Genomic DNA, 18,129 nt, shown 5'->3' on the forward strand with positions numbered 1-18,129 from the left:
AACTAAATCTACCACCAAAGTCAATGACAATACATAAGACCGTAAGACTAGAATTAGGTCATTTCGCCCATTGAATCTGCTCCACCATTCCATCATGGATGATTTACTATCGCATTCAACCCCATTTTCCTGCCTTATCCTCATAAGCTTTGACACCCTTACTACAAAAGAGCCTATCAACTTCGACTTTAAATATACCCAATAACAGATTCCATAGCCATCAATATCATAGATTCACCATCCTTTGGCTAGAGAAGTTCCTCTTCAACTCTTTTCTAAAGGGAAGTCCATCTATTCTGAGGCTGTGTCCTCTGGTCGTAGACTCCCCACATCCGCTCTATCTAGGCCTTTCGATACTCGCTAGATTTCTTCTCTAAACTCCAGTGAGTATCCACAGATAATGGATTCCTATAAAACTCACCTGATTAATTGAACACCTAACATCTTTTCTTGATCTGGTTTGCATGCAGAAGTTCACTCTGAAATAACTAGCATGTACAAATCTGCACAAATGGTTCAATATAATGCTTTAAAAGCAATTTTCATGGCAATGCGGGATGGACATAATGTGCCACAGACTTACGAATGATGCTCAGACTTATGAATCGCGATAATAATCTGATTCTGATCCTAGTGCTTAGTAGTGCATCAAAGTAAAGAAATTAATTGCGTCAACCTCTTAGAGTTTAAGAGGTTCAATACAGGAAAGCTCAAAGTTAAATGTTCATTGGAAGTAGTGAAAGACTTGGATTTCTTTTGGTGTCTTTTATGACATCCCAATGCTTTAAAGGCAATGTAGTTTCCTTTGAAGTGTGCTCTTTGTTGTAACATAGCAAATGCATTAGCTAATTAGCTCACACAAGTTCTCACAATCCCCAAAATGATAATGGCAAGATAATCTGCCTTTATTGATGCTGTTTGAAGGTTGTACAGATATTGGCCAGGACACCAAGGAAATCTAATTTATTCCTTGAAAGAGAACATTTGTACTTTTAATATCCAGATGAAGCAGCAGGTGGGATGAACCTAGGTTTGATGTCTCCTCAGGAAAGCAGACCTCCAACTGTACACCAGTCTCTGAATACCAAATTGACGTGTCGGGCTAACCTTTTGTGCTCTGATATTCAGAGTGTATCTCAAGGCTGCTATCAACTGTACCATCAGATGTAAGTCAGAGAAGAAAACCACACCTCATAATGGAGACAGTTACTGGGCACTGAATATCGACCATATCTACAAGGAGTGCTGTTGCAAGAAAGGAGCATCCATTGTCTAGGACCCTCCCCACCATTCTGGCTAGGCTACCTTCTCACTGCTACCATCGGGAAGGAGGTACTGGAGCCTTAGCAACTGGACTCCTAAGGCTGGATTCTTAAACCCACCACTGGATTCAGGAACAGTTATTACACTTCAATGATCCGGCTCTTGAGCCAATGGGGATAATTTTGCTTCCTTCAACATTGAACTGATTCCAAAACCTATGGACTCATTTTGGAGAACTATACAGCTCAGGTTCTCAGTATTATTTATTTACTATCTATCTGTCTATGTATTTATTTGTTATTATTAATTTATTTTTGCATTTGCACTGTTTGTCCTCTTTTGCACATTGATTGTTTGTCAGACTTTGTGTCGTTTTTCATTGATTCTGTTGTATGTCTTTGTTCTACTGTGAATGCCTGAAAGAAAATGAATCTCAGGGCAATATATGGTGACATACACATACTTAGATAATAAATTTACTTTGAATTCTGATTTAATTGAAAATTGGAACCTATTATATAAAAATTGTGTTTATGTGTTGATTGACAAATAATGACAAATTATCAAAGGTTACAATCATTTTACTGATTGGGATGTCAAACACTTTAGATCATTTTACCACAGAAGGCAGGATTTCCTGGTGCATACCCATTTTAATTCTGCTCCCTATTCCCATTTTGATATGTTGGCCCACGGCCTCCTGACTGCTACAATAAAGCCACTCTCAGATTAGAGGATCATCACCTCAAATTCTATCTCGGTAATTTCTCACCTTGTGGCAAAAATATTGATCTCTCTATCTGATAATTTCTCTCCTTCACTCTTTTCCCATTCCTTTTCCTTACTCCTCTCTTACCCCTTCTATTCTCCTCACCAACATATCACCTTACTCTGTTGCCCCTCTTCCTTCCTATTCTCCAATGGTCCACTCTTCTCTCCTATTAGATTCCATCTTCTTCAGCCCTCATCTCTTCCACTTATCACCTCCCAGCTTCTTACTTCATAGGTCACCTTCGCCCACCCACCATCTCCCTCACCTGGTCTCACCTATTACCTGCCAGTATATACTCCTTTCCTTCCGCCCACCTTTGTATTCTAGCTTCCCATTACTTTCTATTACTGATGAAGGGTCTCAGCCCAAAATGTCAACTGCTCATTCCTCTCCATGGATGCTGTCTGACCTGCTGAGTTCCTCCAGCAGTGTGTTCCTCAAGATTTCCAGCAACTACAGAATCTCCAGGGTTTGGAGAAGATTGTCCTCAGAGAAAAGGATTTTGAGGAAATATTTGATCATAATTTATGAATTTATGATAGATGTATAGAAGATAGACAAAAGTGCTGCTCCCATTATCTGATAGAACAAGGAACTGAGAATAAAAAGTTATGTTTATATTTTTGGCATAAGATATAAAATAGATGTCAGGAAGAGTATTAAGTGTCTAAAACAGTGGGAAAATGAAATCAAAAAGAAATTAAACAAATATTTGAAAGAAATAAACTTGCATGTGAAGAATGGAGCTGACAGATTTGCTGTACAGAGAGTGGCATAGATTTGATGGGCCAAGTGCCCCCATTCTATGCTATTATAATTCTGGGAGTGAGGTGAACAGGGCTACAAGACTTTCGAGACATCTGTAAAACAATCAAAGAAGCCACCATCAACTACACCCACTTTATTAGGTACAGCCGCCTTTAATGCAATATCTAATCCACCAGTCATGTGGCAGCAACTTAATGCATGCAGACATGGTCAAAAGGTTCATTTGTTGTTCAGACCAAGCATCACAATGGGGAAGAAATGTAATCTAAATGACTTTAACCGTGGAATATTTGTTGGTTCTAGATGCAGTGGTTTCAGTATCTCAGAAACTGCTGATCTTCAGTTTTCATGCACAAAAGTCCCTAGAATTTACAGAGAATGGTGTGAAATACAAAAAAAAATCCAATGAGTGGCAGTTCTGTGGACAAAAAGGCTTTCTAAATGAGAGAGATCAGGGAAGAAAGATCAGACTGGTTCAACCTGACAGGAAGGTGACAGTAGCTCAAATAAACACGCATTACCAACAGTGGTGTGCAGAGGAACATCTCTGAATGCACAACACATCGAACCTTGAAGCTGATGGACTACAGCAGCAGAAGACCACAAACATAAACTCAGTGGCCATTTTGTTAGGTACAGGAGGTACGTAATAAAGTGACCACTGTGCATATAACCATATTAAGTGTAGGATATAAGGAAAATGAATCAGTGAATCAGTAAAAAAGTAACATTGCTCTAATCATAACTAATACAAATAACTTATCAGCAAAGGATGGAAAAAGCGATATCTTTGTTAAGCAAAAGGAGCATAGCACAGCACAAATTACACAATAAAGATCAACTTTCTATTAATGTGATCAAATTTGTATGTCCAAAGTTAAAAAACCAAATACAAAATTTTAAATGTTCTTAAGATTTTAAGTATGTTGCAAAATCTACTGCAATCTGAGATAAAAACAGAAAATGTTAGAAATACTGCAGCATCTGAGGCAATATATTAGGTTAATGCCTTAGACAACTCATCATATATCATTTATCTGAATGTTAATTCTGTTTCCCTCTCTGCAGATGCTGCTTTAACTGCTGAATGTGTCCAACAATGTGTGTTGTATTTCATTGCTCCTGAATCCTCAGCTTTTTTTGCCTTTTGACTATTGTAACCACACCGGTTTTTCCCACAAATCTTCAAATTCATCAGTCTCCTTTAATATGGAACAAACTCAATACACACAGCACATTCATTCCTCCAAGATAACTGGATTATTTCTTGTTAACTTTCTCCTCTTTTTAAGATATTAATTGGATATTTTCACCATAAAGTACAGATGAAAATATGTACAGTGATTTTCTTGTTATCCACACCAGATTCCACAGTTTGAGCAATACACACAAAATGTTGGAGTGGGCTCAGCATATCAGACAGCATTTATAGAAGGGAATAAGCAGTTAACATTTGGGTTGAGACTGTTCATTAGGACTAACCTGATGATGTGTCTCAGCCTAAAACATCTACAGTTTATTCCCCTATTCCCCTCCATAGTTGCTGCCTGACCTGCTGAGTTCCTCCAGCATTTTGTGTGTTGATCAAGATTTCCAACATCTGCAGAATCTCTATGATTCCATAGCTTGATTCACAGCAAAGAACTTTATAGAAATTGCAATTATACAACAATTTATCCAACCTTTCTGAAAACTGAACAAACCTGAATTGTCAGGCCACATATTTTCACAGTTCCTGATCCAAAGCAGTTAAATTTTGCCATGCAGAGTCTAGACTGACGAGTAAAATAATAAAATTATCTCTGTAGTCATGTGGACAGTGTCCCATGTGTAAAATGCTAGACTAAAGACACTAGTAATGATGCTAATTGTCAATATGGCTATTACACACTGTACACTGCAACCCTAATGCTTACAAGACTGTTCACTAATATACCAGTAATATATCAGGTTTCCAGTAGAGTGCTACTCCATAAGACATAGTGTAGAAGCAGTATTAGCCATTCAGCCAATCAAGTCTTCTCTGCCATTCCATCACATCTGATTTATTATCCCTTTCAACCCACTTTCCTGCCTTCTCCCCATACCCTTTGACACCCTTACTAATCAAGAGCCTATCAATGTCTGTTTTAGTTACCCAATCAGCTGGCCTCTATAGCTATCTGTGATGATGAATTCCACAGTTTCATTACCATCTGGCAAAAGAAATGCATCCTCATCTCTGTTCTAAAGGGACATCTCTTTATTCCTTTTATACACTTCAGTCCTTCCTGGTCTGGGCTCCATACACTGTCCCAAAGTTTAGACTCCGAAGGTGCTGAAGAATTAGCTTCTCTTGCTCATTTCTTTGGAGTTGCTTGTAGATAATCAGTCAGCTGTGTACATGCACATAAAATGAGGCCATGTAAAATCAAATCTAGTGCAATGGCCAAGCCCTGCACACTGTAGGTATCTGGCTCTCACACCTATTCTCTGTTTTCAGACTGAAACAGTCTGGGTTATGTTAAACTAAGCAAGGCTCACAGAACAACACAGACAGATATTTTTAAGCTGAGCAACCAGCAACCCACTGTCTCTTGCATCTTTCTTTTGAAGCATATTATAGCTGAGAACATACTATCACCACAATGATATAATTTCAAATACTACAACTCAATTCAGTTAAAATAAGTGATGACAAAAAGCCAGTGGCTATTGCGTGAATGGTAATACAAATATCTAATTTGTTACACAGCCTTTACTTTGACTGCAATTGTAACCTCGACTACTTCGCTCTAACTCTTGATTCTGAATATAACTCATTGTGTTGTTCACTCAAAAGCGCTTATTCCCCCTTTAAACAGGTGATTACCCTAGCTGGCCGTTTTCTTACAAGTTGCCCTTGAACTTTCAATATGAGACCCTTGACCCTCAGATGATTTTAACAATATTCATCCTGGCAATTATTGAAGGATTCTGTACTCTCTTGTACGACTGTCACCTTCCTCGTAAGTGGTTAAGATTTGCCTCTAATCCTCCTTAATGTATTAAATAGAAGAAAAAAATGCACCCACAGCCATCAGATCTATTCAACGTTTCCCTCACGCCCCGATCGCCGTCCCACTCTTTGATTGTACCAACCATATCTTGAACATGGAGTAAAAACGTTGAATATTGCGAATCCGAAACAAACGGAGGATTCTGAAAGTACTCCGCAGGTCAGACAGTGCCAGTGACTAGCAGAACAAATGTTCCCCCGAACTCTCATTTTCTTCTCACTAATGCTGTACCTGACCTGCTGAGCGCTCCCAGACTCCCGCTCTTGTTTGTTTAAAACTTGTCTGTTTGCTGTAAGTCGGGGAAGTAAGTAGTTCTTTCTCGTTCCAGTGACACTGAATTAGTCCATTGTCTTCTGCGGGGAAGGTCACTGCCAGCTAAAGATCGCATCTTGGAGATTATTTAACAAAACGAATTACCATGAGGTGAAGCATCATGTAGACTCTTTCACCTGTAAATTCCAGTCTACCAATTCACAGTCAGAGATATATTCAAGGTAGGACGGGCGTTCCTCTACTTCTACGCCCCACTGGACAGTGAAGCCAACCCCTGTCCCATTGCCAACCATTTCGCCCCCACCCATCCTCCACTCTGGCAGCGGGACTTTTTCCTCTGCCACCGTGAAAGCTACAGAGAGCGCGCAGCCTGCATGGGCGAGAGCCCGGAGCGCACCGGGGACGCGCGCGCGCGCACCCGGCCTCCAGCACAGGAGAGGAGCCAGGGGAGGAGGCGGAGGCAGCGTCGGCAGCGGCCGCTGATCCTGAGTGTGAGACTTCGTGGGGGGCTCCTCTACCGAACCCCCAGCCCTGTTCCAGCAAGCTTTCTCCCCCGCGCTGAAAAGAGAAAGGCAGGTGGACAACCGAGCCTGCCGAATGACCACTGAGAGAGGAGGGGGAAGGTGCAGACTTCAAACACATCTTCCTACTGCTGCCTAGGCTGGGCTAATTTTCTTCATAGTGGTGCTGAAAGGATAGCGCAAAGTGACAGTCTTCTAGCCTGAAGGTATTTAAAGTTGAGGACATTCAGAATGCATGGTCTATTTGAGTGATTGGAAGGGTCTGAATATTCATTCGATGTCTTGCTCTCTAACGCATTGTACATAAAATATCTGCAAACACACGAGTTGCGGAACAAAATCGCCCCGGTGATCTTGCTGACCTGAATTCTATTCTAGTTGCAGAATTTGGATAAAGGCTCGGATGTCTAAAATCTTTTGTTGTGTATGACTACTATTGCTGAAAGAACAGCGCTACCTGCCCGGGCTTTTGCTCGTTTGCATTACCAAGCATTGCATTGGGTCCAACTCTTGTTACACCCATCCATGACTGAAAAGGTACTTAAAATTACAATCGTCAAAAAATGAGTTAATGTCCTACCATAGGCTTTATCTCTGGTGTAATCTGACTCGGGGGATTTCTGCGTGGCGCTTTTAAATCAAATTCCGCCGCCCCTGAGCTGTAAAAAGAGGTGATATATTCTGTTTGGTCAATGCCTGTTCCCGGGTTATAACGATCACATTAATCACTGCGTTTATTGGTCTCAGATATACTGAACGCTGCCTCTCTGTCGGATTCAGGGAGGGCGAGCAAGCCTTGGTCTGGATTGGAATCATTTGAAGTCAAGGTGTCGTGGACATGGGCGGTGGCAGGTTATACAGAATGACCGTGCTGCTCCTTGTAGCGAGTCTAACCTGGCGGCAGAGGTGAGTTCCCAACGGATGCAAAGTTTTGAGGCGACATGGAGGTTCCTAGTGATCGATCCGTATCACATCTTTCTATATTTGTAGCATGTGATTAACATGAACTTAACCTGGGCCAACAGAGTTCAATTTAATGTGCTTCTTCGAGAGAAAGATAGAAAAATCAATGCATGAGAGGACATGACAATTGACTTCGAACTATCTCGTTAGATTCCTTCAGTTTAATTTGTCTTTTTTTCTGCAAGTACTAGAAGCGTTCATGTATACAACCATTAACATTCATGTTAGCTTCGAGATGGAAGTCAGCACTTGAGTGCTGGTCGCTCTATATTTAACGCTCAGCTAAACCCCAGCAACTAAAAATAGTGCATGTATTTCCAAAAGGCGATCATATTCAGGTTTCCTTTTCAGTCTATTGTCCATATCAAAACTAAATGAAGTGACGGGAAAGGCCTAAAAGGCCCAATTTTCTGCCCTGGCATGAGAAAAAGTAACGCAAGTAAGGTTTGATTTTTAAATTATTGTCTGTGACCTAAATCATGTTCCGCCTTAGTCAGTTTGCGAAAACCGGTGGCGTAAAAAAAGTTGGTTTTATAGAGACGAGTTCAGCATAGTGCATTAATCAAGAGATATGATATACCTCACTTATCAAACTACGAACTCTAGTAAAGGTCACGAGTTTATTAAATTTACTAGAAGGGAGTAAGGTTAACCTTTACCCGTTTCACAGTTTTTCGCAGAGCGTCGCTCCAATGATTGATCAACACAGCAATGACAATATCACCATCTTCACTCGCATATTGGACAGTCTACTCGATGGATATGATAACAGACTCAGACCTGGTTTAGGAGGTGGGTTTTCTTCCTTCTTATCACTCTAGCTGACCTCCGCAAAACCGATCAATTGCCTGTGTCCTGAGGCGAGCGGTCAGGTATCAGCCACCAATTTTAGGCGCATCACATTGACGAGAAGTGAGAGGTGCAGACTTGAATGTCAAAGGAAATCTGGGTAGGGGGATGCTAGGGTTTTTGTTTAAACAAGCTAATTGTCATGGTCTCATTGGGATTAACTGAGTCGTTCCATCGAATATAGGAAACAAGCACAACAGGTCATTGTGATCTCCAGTGTTGCTCAATCTGTGAAGTACGTTGCCATTGGTAGCTCTAGATGGCGAAAGAACATGAAAGAGATGGGTGAATACACCAATAAAACCTTACTCTATGTTTTGGCATTTTGTAGAAAGAATAACCGAAGTCAAAACTGATATCTACGTTACAAGCTTTGGTCCAGTCTCGGACACTGAAATGGTAGGTCACAATAAGGTGGGACTTTTGCGCCTTCGAGCGTGCGTTTGACACTTCCCATAGTCATCATTTCGTATGACCCAACAGGAGTACACAATCGATGTCTTCTTCCGTCAAAGTTGGAAGGACGAACGACTGAAGTTTAAAGGACCGATGCATCGACTGTCTCTGAATAACATGCTGGCCAGTAAGATCTGGACACCTGACACTTTCTTCCACAATGGCAAGAAATCCATCGCTCACAACATGACCACGCCGAACAAGTTACTGAGGCTGGTGGAGGATGGCACGCTGCTCTACACCATGAGGTAATTAATAATGGTTGCTAAGAGTTCTGGTGGGATTCTATGTGGTCGCAATAAAATAACATTTAAACCATATTCATCAAGGCTACAAATTACTTTCCTATTATGCCAGGTTATGACAGAATTGTGGTCATTACAATAGACTGGTCATGTTAAACATTAACCTTACGTTACGAGACAAATGTTAAGTAATAAAACATAATGAATTCTAAAGTGTGAAACCACGATATAATGTAACTAGAGTTGTTTATAGCGCTTTGTTCTTTCCACCGTCTATACGCAGAGAAAGTAATTGAAAATATATATTGATAAATGTATCCCTTTGTTTTACTCGTGTTTGTACCTATTCTCAATTACTGCCATAGAAACAACAGTAACTAAGATTAATTCTATGAGATAAAATCCAAATTAGATCATCCTTGTTAATTAACATTTCAGTTACAACCAGAAACTCACGGTTTCTATGTAAATTGAAATAGTGATTTTAAGATGAAATCCAATACGACTAATTAAACCTTAAGTGCTTCTGCATCAGTGCTATTAGCAAAGGAATGCTGATATTTGCTTTGTCAATACAGAGGTTGAAGTGTTTGTCAGTCAGAATGATGCATAGGCTGAGATTTTCTTTGTCTGAAAACTTGTGTCATACCCATTGGTTGCCACAGGATGGCTCTCTTCTTCTGGAAATCAAAAAAAAAGCCTTACTCAGTAGCGCTGAGCTTTTCAAGTTTTGCTAGTGCAAATTCTGTTTTAGGAAAAAGTAATTAGAGCAATTTAAGGAGATCTACCTGCTTTTCATAGCAAGAAAATACTATCTGGAGCAGTTCAATGCTCAGCTCTGCAGCTACTGATTGCCAGCCTGATGCACCATCAATAACTCTCGGAGACGTGAGGCAAGATATAGGCTTTTACTGGCTGGAAGAAAGAACAAGCAGCAAGTGACCACCACACAACATCCTGGAGACTGAGGAAGGGGCTGTCCTTCCAATCGCCTTTATACCGGGGTCGGTGGGAGGAGCCACAGGAGCAGTCAGCGGGGGGGGGGGGGGGGGCGTGTCCAGACAGGTAAATGTCGTTCACCACACAGCCTACATTAAGTGATGTCTAATGCTGGAGTTCACAAGCTACCCTTTGTTTTATTGAAATATCTCTACTGCAACTTTATTAGATACACCTGTACGGCTGCTCGTTAATGTAAATATCTAATTAGTCAATTATGTGGCAGCATCTTAATGCGTAAATGTATGCAGATATGGTCAAGAGGTTCAGTAGTTTTTCAGACCAAACATCAGAATGGGGGAAAAATGTGAGCTAGGTGACTTTGACTGTGGAATGGTTGTTGGTACCAGATGGGGTGCTTTAAGTATCTCAGCAACTGCTGCTCTTCTGGGATTTTAATGCGCAACAGGTTCTAAAATTCACAGAGAATGGTGTGAAAAACCAAAATAAAATCCAACAAGTGGCAGTGCTGTGGGCAAAAATACCTTAGAGGGCAGAGGAGAATGGCCAGACTGGTGCAAGCGACAATAACTCAAATAAGCACACATTACAACAGTGTTGTGCAGAAGAGCATTTCTAAATGCACACAATGTCAAACATTGAAGTGGATAGGCTACAGATGCAGAAGACAACAAACATACACTCAGTAGCCACTTCATTAATAAAGAATGTATCTAATGAAGTAGCCAGTGAGTGGACATGGGGGAGAAAAAGATTTTAAAGATATGCCAACTTTTTTTTAAAGTATTTTTAAAATAAAAGTCAGTTGAGTTTGTAAGAGCACTGTGGAGAGGGAGAAGAGTGGAGGATTTGTGGGGAAAGTCACAATGTGGCTGAGATCCACCACACAGTCATACTGGAACGGAAGGGAAAAGATCCAGAGGAGGTGAAAGTGATAGGGTCACACTTGTTAGAATGGGTTTGAAGAGGTAGCAGTGGTTGAACTAATTGTAAATTGGCACAAGAATTGGGTCATTCAAAATGAATATACGTGAGCAAAGATGGGCCGAATAGTTGAACATACAGTATATCTCGTGACATTTTGAGAGGGGCCATTAAAATTGAGAGTTGGGGTTGAATTTGGAGGCACAAAGGAGTAGCATAGATATCAGAATGAGGTAAAAGTACTTGAGGGTGCTGGAGTGGGTGTACAGGACATGACCCTGGTGAATTGTACCACTTAACTATTGATACTCAAGCTAGTCTCAAATTGGACGTGGGGGAGGTGAAGAAAAATAAAAGAAAAGAAAAACATTGGAAATAAGTGTAATCTTTTCAAGAATGTAAAGAAGATGGTTTCAATATTCTTCCTGTACAATTGCAGAATATTCTGGCTCATCTATTATTTTTAGTTTACCTTGGCAGACAGTCAAGATGGACTACTGTCGAGGACAGCTTTTATTTCCCTCCTTGAGCAGTAAGTCAAATGTATTCTTAAGCACCCATCATTCACAACTTCCATTTCTCCATTTGCAACACTGTCCCAAGTTATGTTGATTGTCCATTAATTCTTTGACAAAATCTGGCTCTGGTGCTCACTAATGGCACAAATCCTACATCTCCCTCTTATTAGGAACAGATGACTTGAAGTATTCAGTGATGAAGGGGATAAAATTAAGGCAATTTTATGAAGAAGGAAAATGGAATCTTAGAGCAAGACAAGTAACAATATCAGTGTATAAAACCTAGAAAAGCTACTTGTATTTATTTAGCAGTTTTATAACTAATAATTGGAACCAAAACAGTCAAACTGTCATGATATCTACCAGTATAATATCTCAATAATTTGTAGTGATGATATTGATCAGAGATAAATGTTGGTCAGAATAATGGAGAGAAATCCTCTCATCTTCTTGGAAATAGTGTGATAGAAACTCATTTGAAAGATACAACCAATAATCTGTGATTACATCACAGGAGTGTCAGCTGTAATCATTGTTCTCAAGGGAAATTCTTTAAAGCAGATTTCAAACAGATACCTGGAATAGCGTGCATTCAAAAGCAGCTCATGGCCTCTCAGATGTTGTATGATCTATATATTCATATAGATGCTCCCCATGTTTCCTGGCCTACTAAACCCCCAAAGCAGTGGTGCTGATGATGAAAACTGTAACAGCCACTGTGTTCAGAAGCTAAGTGCCAGGAGCTTATTAATTAGGAACATGATGAAGCTGAGTCGTGATGTTAAAAGGTATACTCAGTATACATTTTATTAGGTACACCTGCACACTTTCTTGTTAATACAAATATTCAACCATGCAACTCAATGCATAAATGCATGCAGACATGGTTAAGAGTTTCAATTGTTGTTCAGACCAAACATCAGAAAGGGGAAGAAATGTGATCTAGGTGACTTTGACCGTGGAATGATTGCTGGTGCTAGATGGAAGAGTTTGAGTATCTCAGGAACTGCTGATCTCCTGGGATTTCTGTGCACAACAATCTCGAGAAAGATGCAAGAAACTGAAAGCGTTCAGTGGGCAGCAGTTCTGTGAGCGAAAACACCTCATTACTAAGAGAGGTCAGAGGAGAAAGGCTAAACTGGTTGAAGCTGACAGGAAGGCGACAGTAACTCAAGTAACCACGTGTTACAACAGTGGTATGCAGAAGAGTATCTCTGAATACACAACATATTGAACCTTGAAGTGAATGTGCTAGTCAGTAGCAGAAGACCATGAGCATATACTCACTGGCCTTTTCTTTTTAGGTACAGAAGGTATCAAATAAAATGGCCACTGAGTACACAGTTCCTTTCCCGAAGGATATTTGTGTGAACTATATGGAGACAATAAAACAACAAATTCAAGATCACCTTTCCTGAAATTGGCAATCTTATCCAGCTTTATTTAATTCTTTAAATTTAAATTCAGTGGCTACCATGGTGGGGTTCAAACTTGTACCTCTAGATAACAGTTCCGTCATTCAGTTTGCTATTCTAGTAAGTTAACTACAGCACTGTCATATCCAAATTGATGTTACCTGACTTGATGATAAAACACAAGCCGCAAAGTCAAGGATGAGCTATGGGCAGCGTCATGAGTAGTTTATAAATAGCACACATCTATATATATCTTGTCGGTCATGTTGGCCCCAGGAGGCCTATTATGATTGGTACAGGTGTGAACTGTATGGTGCAACTGTTTTTGAATGTGACCTCATTTTATTTGTAGTAACTGTCGAGCAAAGTCATTTAAAGTCACTTCCCTTGAAATAACTCGTGTCAGGGTAAGACGACTCTACCAGAGAGAAAAAAAACTGTGATGGATAAAACTGCCCATCTATTTAATTTTGTGGCTTTTAGCAGCAAACAGTGAAAACTTAGATGTAGCTGGAACCAGAATCTTAGATGAGCTCATGAGGATTAGGTAACGTGAAGAAGAAGTAGGTGCTGTGGTGCTCTTAAGAGGGAATAGGGTGGAAAAGAGTGGCAGCAAGAATGAGGATTTCAACTTAGATGGAGATTTGAAGGGGGGAGATAAAGAGAGAGAAGAGGCCATGCGTTAACTAGGAATACAAAAATAAATTAGAGTATCTGATATGAAGACATTAAGAACTCAGTGGGTCAGGCAGTAAGAAGAGAAATGATAAGAGTGAATGTTTCAGATTAATGACCTTTCATCAGACCTAGGATAACTGGAATTGATTCAAGTTTGAAGTTTGAAGTTATTACTCTAGAACCATCAAGCTCCACCAGCATGGATAACCTCACTCACCTGATTCAATAACCTTTGGATTTGCTTTCAAGGACTCTACAACTCATGTTCTCAGTGTTATTTATTTACTATGTATCTATTAATTTTATATTTTTTGTACTTTCATGCTTTGTCTTCTTTTGCACATTGATTCAGTTAGATTATTGAGAAGTCACATCTGGTTCACTAATATCTTTCAGGATGGAAAATTTGTTGTCCTTATATTTGGCTTCTGGCACACTCATATGATTGACTCCCAGATGTCTCCTGAGAAGGTGTAAGAAGCTATTGAACACAGGGTCCACGATAGACAGTCGAAGCTGGCCTTGCTGGTGATAACTCAGAAAATATTTTGAAAATGTCTCACCATTATAAAGTACCAAGCACATTTTTAAAGTAAATTTTCAAATGATGGAGGTACAAATATGTCACCATATACGATCCTGAGATCCATTTTCTTGTGTGCATACTCAATAAATCTATGGAATAATAATCACAATAGAATTAATGAAAAACAGTACAACTAGGGCGTTCAGCCAGAGTGCAGACTATGCAAATACAAAAAGAAGAAACAATAATAATAACAAAACAAGCAATAAATCCTCCAAGAGAGCCACACACTTGTCACAGGGTTTTAGAGACTTGCATGCATCAACAACAGCAATGTTGGCTGGAGTCAGGTCCTTGAGCTTTGACTCTTGGTAGGGTCACCCATGCCAAACAAGTCGAAGGGTAGGGGCCAGTATAAGACTGGTCCACCGGTCCTCCAGGGTCAGCAGTTCAGCTCGGGGCCAACAACCCTTACTGGTCAAAAAAATCTAGTTACGAAACAACACGCTGGAAGAACTCAGCAGGTCAGGCAGCATCCGTGGAAATGAGCAGCCAACGTTTCGGGCCAAGACCCTTCATCAGGAAGGGTCTCGTCAGGATAGTCCTGACGAAGGGTCTCAGCCTGAAACATTGACTGCTCGTTTCCTCAGATGCTGCCCGACCTGCTGAGTTCCTCCAGCATGTTGTACGTGTTGCTTTGACCACAGCATCTGCAGTGTACTTTGTGGTTATGAAATAGTTGCTGTCCGAAACACCTGGAGCATAATAGACAATAACTAACTAAGCAATAAAAATTGAGAACATGAGATGAAGAGTGCTTGAAAGTGAGTCCATTGGTTGTGGGAACATTTCAATGATGGGGCAAGTGAAGCTAAAAGAAAGAAAAAACTTAGGAACAAAGATAGCCAGATAAAGGACAATGTGAAATCATGTCCTTTGCTTCTTCTCCATAAATACTTAATGCACTTGTCTGAAACCTTTTTGCCTTCTACCTTAATGGCTTTAAAATAATCAAGTTAAGATCTCCATTAAATTGGAGGCAGAAAAAATTTGATTACGCATGCATTAAGTGTTTGCAAGCAGAACACCATTTCTCCCAATACATGGAAGTTATAAAGGAGTAATCATCAGCATGGGAACTCATGGCTCAAACAAATTTAATTGACAAAATACTGGGGGAAAAGAATAGCGGCAGCTATGAGAACACGGGTTGCAGAGACGGTTCAGCTTTTGGGTGACGTACAATCATCTAGAAACTGAGAAATTCGAGGTTGCTCAACCTAATATTGGCTTGCTGCATATTTGGAAAGCCCGGTTGATGCTGTCATGACTCAGCACAGTTTAAATGACTTCTGCTGAGAATCCATACCTGGTTTCTATTGCACAAGCCAACATAAAAGAAAGGCTTTTATTTGTACAGCTGTTTTCACACCATCTAACTTGCCAAAGCAGTTTAAGATCAACAAAATACATTTGCAATGTAGCCGCTGTTACGTCTTGGCAAATGTGGCCTGCCATCTTTTGTGCTAGCTCCCACAAATGGTAATACACACTCAGTTGATATTTTTCTTGGGGGACACCTGTCCACCTGCTCGTTAATGTAAATATCTAATCACCCAATCATGTGGCAGCAACTCAATATATAAAAATATGCAGACTTGGTTAGGAGGCTCATTTGTTAAACAAACTAATCATCAGAATAGGGATGAAACGTGATCCAAGTGACTTTGACCATGGGATAACTAATGGTGCCAGACAAAGTGGCTTAAATACCTTGGAAACTGCTGATCCTCTGGGATTTTCGTGCACAACCATCTCTAGAATTCAGAGAGTGGTGTGAGAAGAAGAAACATCCAGTGAACGGCATTTCTATGGGTGAAGATGCCTTGTTAATGAGAGTGGTCAGAGGGGAATGGTTCAAGCTGACAGGAAGGAAACAGTAACTCAAATAACCATGTGTTACAGCAGTGGCATACAGAAGAGCATCTCTGAATGCACAGCGCGTAGGTATAGGAGGTACCTAATAAAATGGCCATTGAGTGTATATTTGGAGTGCACCCTCTGTTATAACTTGGTGAATGTGGATGTCAGCTTGTCCACTAGCTCCCATAAATGGCAACATACTAATGACCAGTGATACAGCACATCCAACTGCTAGACAATTCAGTCTTCTTTACAGAAGAGTACATCGATTTCTCACTAAAGTTATAGTCATAAAGCACTACCGCATAGAAGCAGACCCTTTGGTCCATCTAGTCCATGCTAAACATTTATTCTGCTTGGTCACATCGACCAGCACCTGGACCACAGCCCTCCATACCCCTTTTCATCTATGTACTTAACCATAAAATGATAAATAATGTCTAATGCATTTTGGATTGACATCTTTTAAGCATCTGTTTTGAATGGCAGGAAAGTCACTAGCACAGATAGTGCTTAAAAAATAATGATCAGCACAAGTAAATCAAAGATTTGAGCAAGAAGCGATAACCAACATAATCTATCAAAAGTAAATCCACTCCCTCCAAAAAAAAGTTAACATTGTTGATCAAATTGTTTGAATAATGAAGAAAAACATGATGATAAAATTGGATTATTGACTTTGCTGGTCATGGTCTGCCTTGGCCTGTGACCTCATGTGTCTGGAGGATTACTTAAACCCAGGACTTTCTGACTCAAGAGGAAGGAGAGATACCAAGATCTATGGCTTCCAAATGAGGTTTTCTTGGGTATAAAGTTAAATTTGAACTCAATCACAATCATTTAGAGATCAAGGACAACTCAAATCCATTATCTAATGGTTGGATTCTGCCAGGAACGAGTCAGAATGACAGACTCTAGAATTGAAAGATTACAAATGATCATAAGACCATAAGATATAGGAGAAAATTCAACTATTTGGTCAATTAAGCCTGATCTGCCAATCATTCCATCCTCTATCAGTATTCAGTAGATTTCAATGTGCTCCCCACTCATCCTTCTGATCCCGACTGAATACAGATCCAGAACCCTCATGTATTATGCCCTTTGTTTGGGATAATTCTTGTGAACATCATGTGTACCCTCTCCAGAACTTCCTTAATATTTGGTTTAAATCAGACATGGTAGCATGGCAGAGTAGACTCAATGAGCTGAAATGCTTAATTCTGCTCATAGGGCCCAAAATTGTTTGCAATATTTCAACTGTAGTCTGACCCACACCTTATGAAGCTTCAGCAATACACCCTTCCCTGTAGTGTAGGGACTAGAAAATAATGCATTCTTTAAAAACCATATGATTTTTTTTTGTATAATCAAGTGGATCTGTAGAAAGGCACTTGATCTATAAATGTAACAGTAGGGTAGCCCAAGTCAAACAGCTCTTGCAAGAATACAATTTGAGAAAAAGAGCTGAAGAATTTGTCAATATTAACAGTATGATGGGGTTAAATTACCACCCAATCCCTTAGTAGCAGTAATTCTGTAACTCAAAGCTACCTATTGTCCACATTTACCTCATAGGCAGATACTGAAGTACTTAAAATAAAATGATTCTCAAACACTTTACACTATCATTCCAACCCTGTCCCACTAAAATTAACACTTTTTATCCTTTTCTTGCAGCACAGAATTCTTATTGTTTCTTCTATTATTGAATTACTTCCAGCCAACAATGATTCACCATATCTTAGTCTGTATGACAATAATAAACCTATTATCAATTCCGAGATATTTTAAAAACTTTGCTCCTCCTGAATTAATAATGCCTGTCATGGTGATGAAACATTTGAGTTAATCTCAGGTGAGTTTGAGAAAAAGAGGGAAAGCTTCCTAAGCAGAGAAATGAAGTAGTCATATCTGTTTTTCTTAAAGCATCATATCTATAAATGCCACAACTGATGGAGCTGTCTTGCATACAGTCACAACATCCTACTGGGATAACTCCTGATTCTGTATATTATAAAGCTATAGTTAAAAAAA

At 39.9% G+C, this 18,129-nt stretch overlaps 2 protein-coding genes across 6 annotated transcripts in view; one reads left to right on the plus strand and one right to left on the minus strand.

Annotated features, from left to right (window-relative positions):
• Positions 1-18,129, minus strand: part of gabrb3 (gamma-aminobutyric acid type A receptor subunit beta3) — a 669,933-nt gene that overhangs the window by 498,700 nt on the left and 153,104 nt on the right. The window contains exon 1 of one of the 3 annotated variants that reach the window (XM_073044108.1): positions 7,216-7,235. The exons of the other annotated variants lie outside the window; for them this stretch is intronic. The gene's annotated coding sequence lies outside the window, so the exon portion shown is untranslated. Of the gene's footprint in view, positions 1-7,215; positions 7,236-18,129 lie in introns of those variants that run through there. 3 annotated transcript variants of the gene reach the window in all.
• Positions 6,530-18,129, plus strand: part of gabra5 (gamma-aminobutyric acid type A receptor subunit alpha5) — an 81,133-nt gene continuing 69,533 nt past the window's right edge. The window contains exons 1-6 of one of the 3 annotated variants that reach the window (XM_073044111.1): positions 6,530-6,841; positions 7,014-7,172; positions 7,383-7,541; positions 8,269-8,390; positions 8,779-8,846; positions 8,931-9,151. In XM_073044111.1, the coding sequence (XP_072900212.1) occupies positions 7,474-7,541; positions 8,269-8,390; positions 8,779-8,846; positions 8,931-9,151 (479 nt within the window). In that variant the 5' untranslated portion in view covers positions 6,530-6,841; positions 7,014-7,172; positions 7,383-7,473. The remainder of the gene's footprint in view (positions 6,842-7,013; positions 7,173-7,382; positions 7,542-8,268; positions 8,391-8,778; positions 8,847-8,930; positions 9,152-18,129) is intronic. The other 2 variants (XM_073044112.1, XM_073044113.1) reach the window with 2 other exon arrangements.

Source organism: Hemitrygon akajei, chromosome 4 (genome assembly GCF_048418815.1).
Source record: "Hemitrygon akajei chromosome 4, sHemAka1.3, whole genome shotgun sequence".
Lineage (NCBI taxonomy): Eukaryota > Metazoa > Chordata > Chondrichthyes > Myliobatiformes > Dasyatidae > Hemitrygon > Hemitrygon akajei.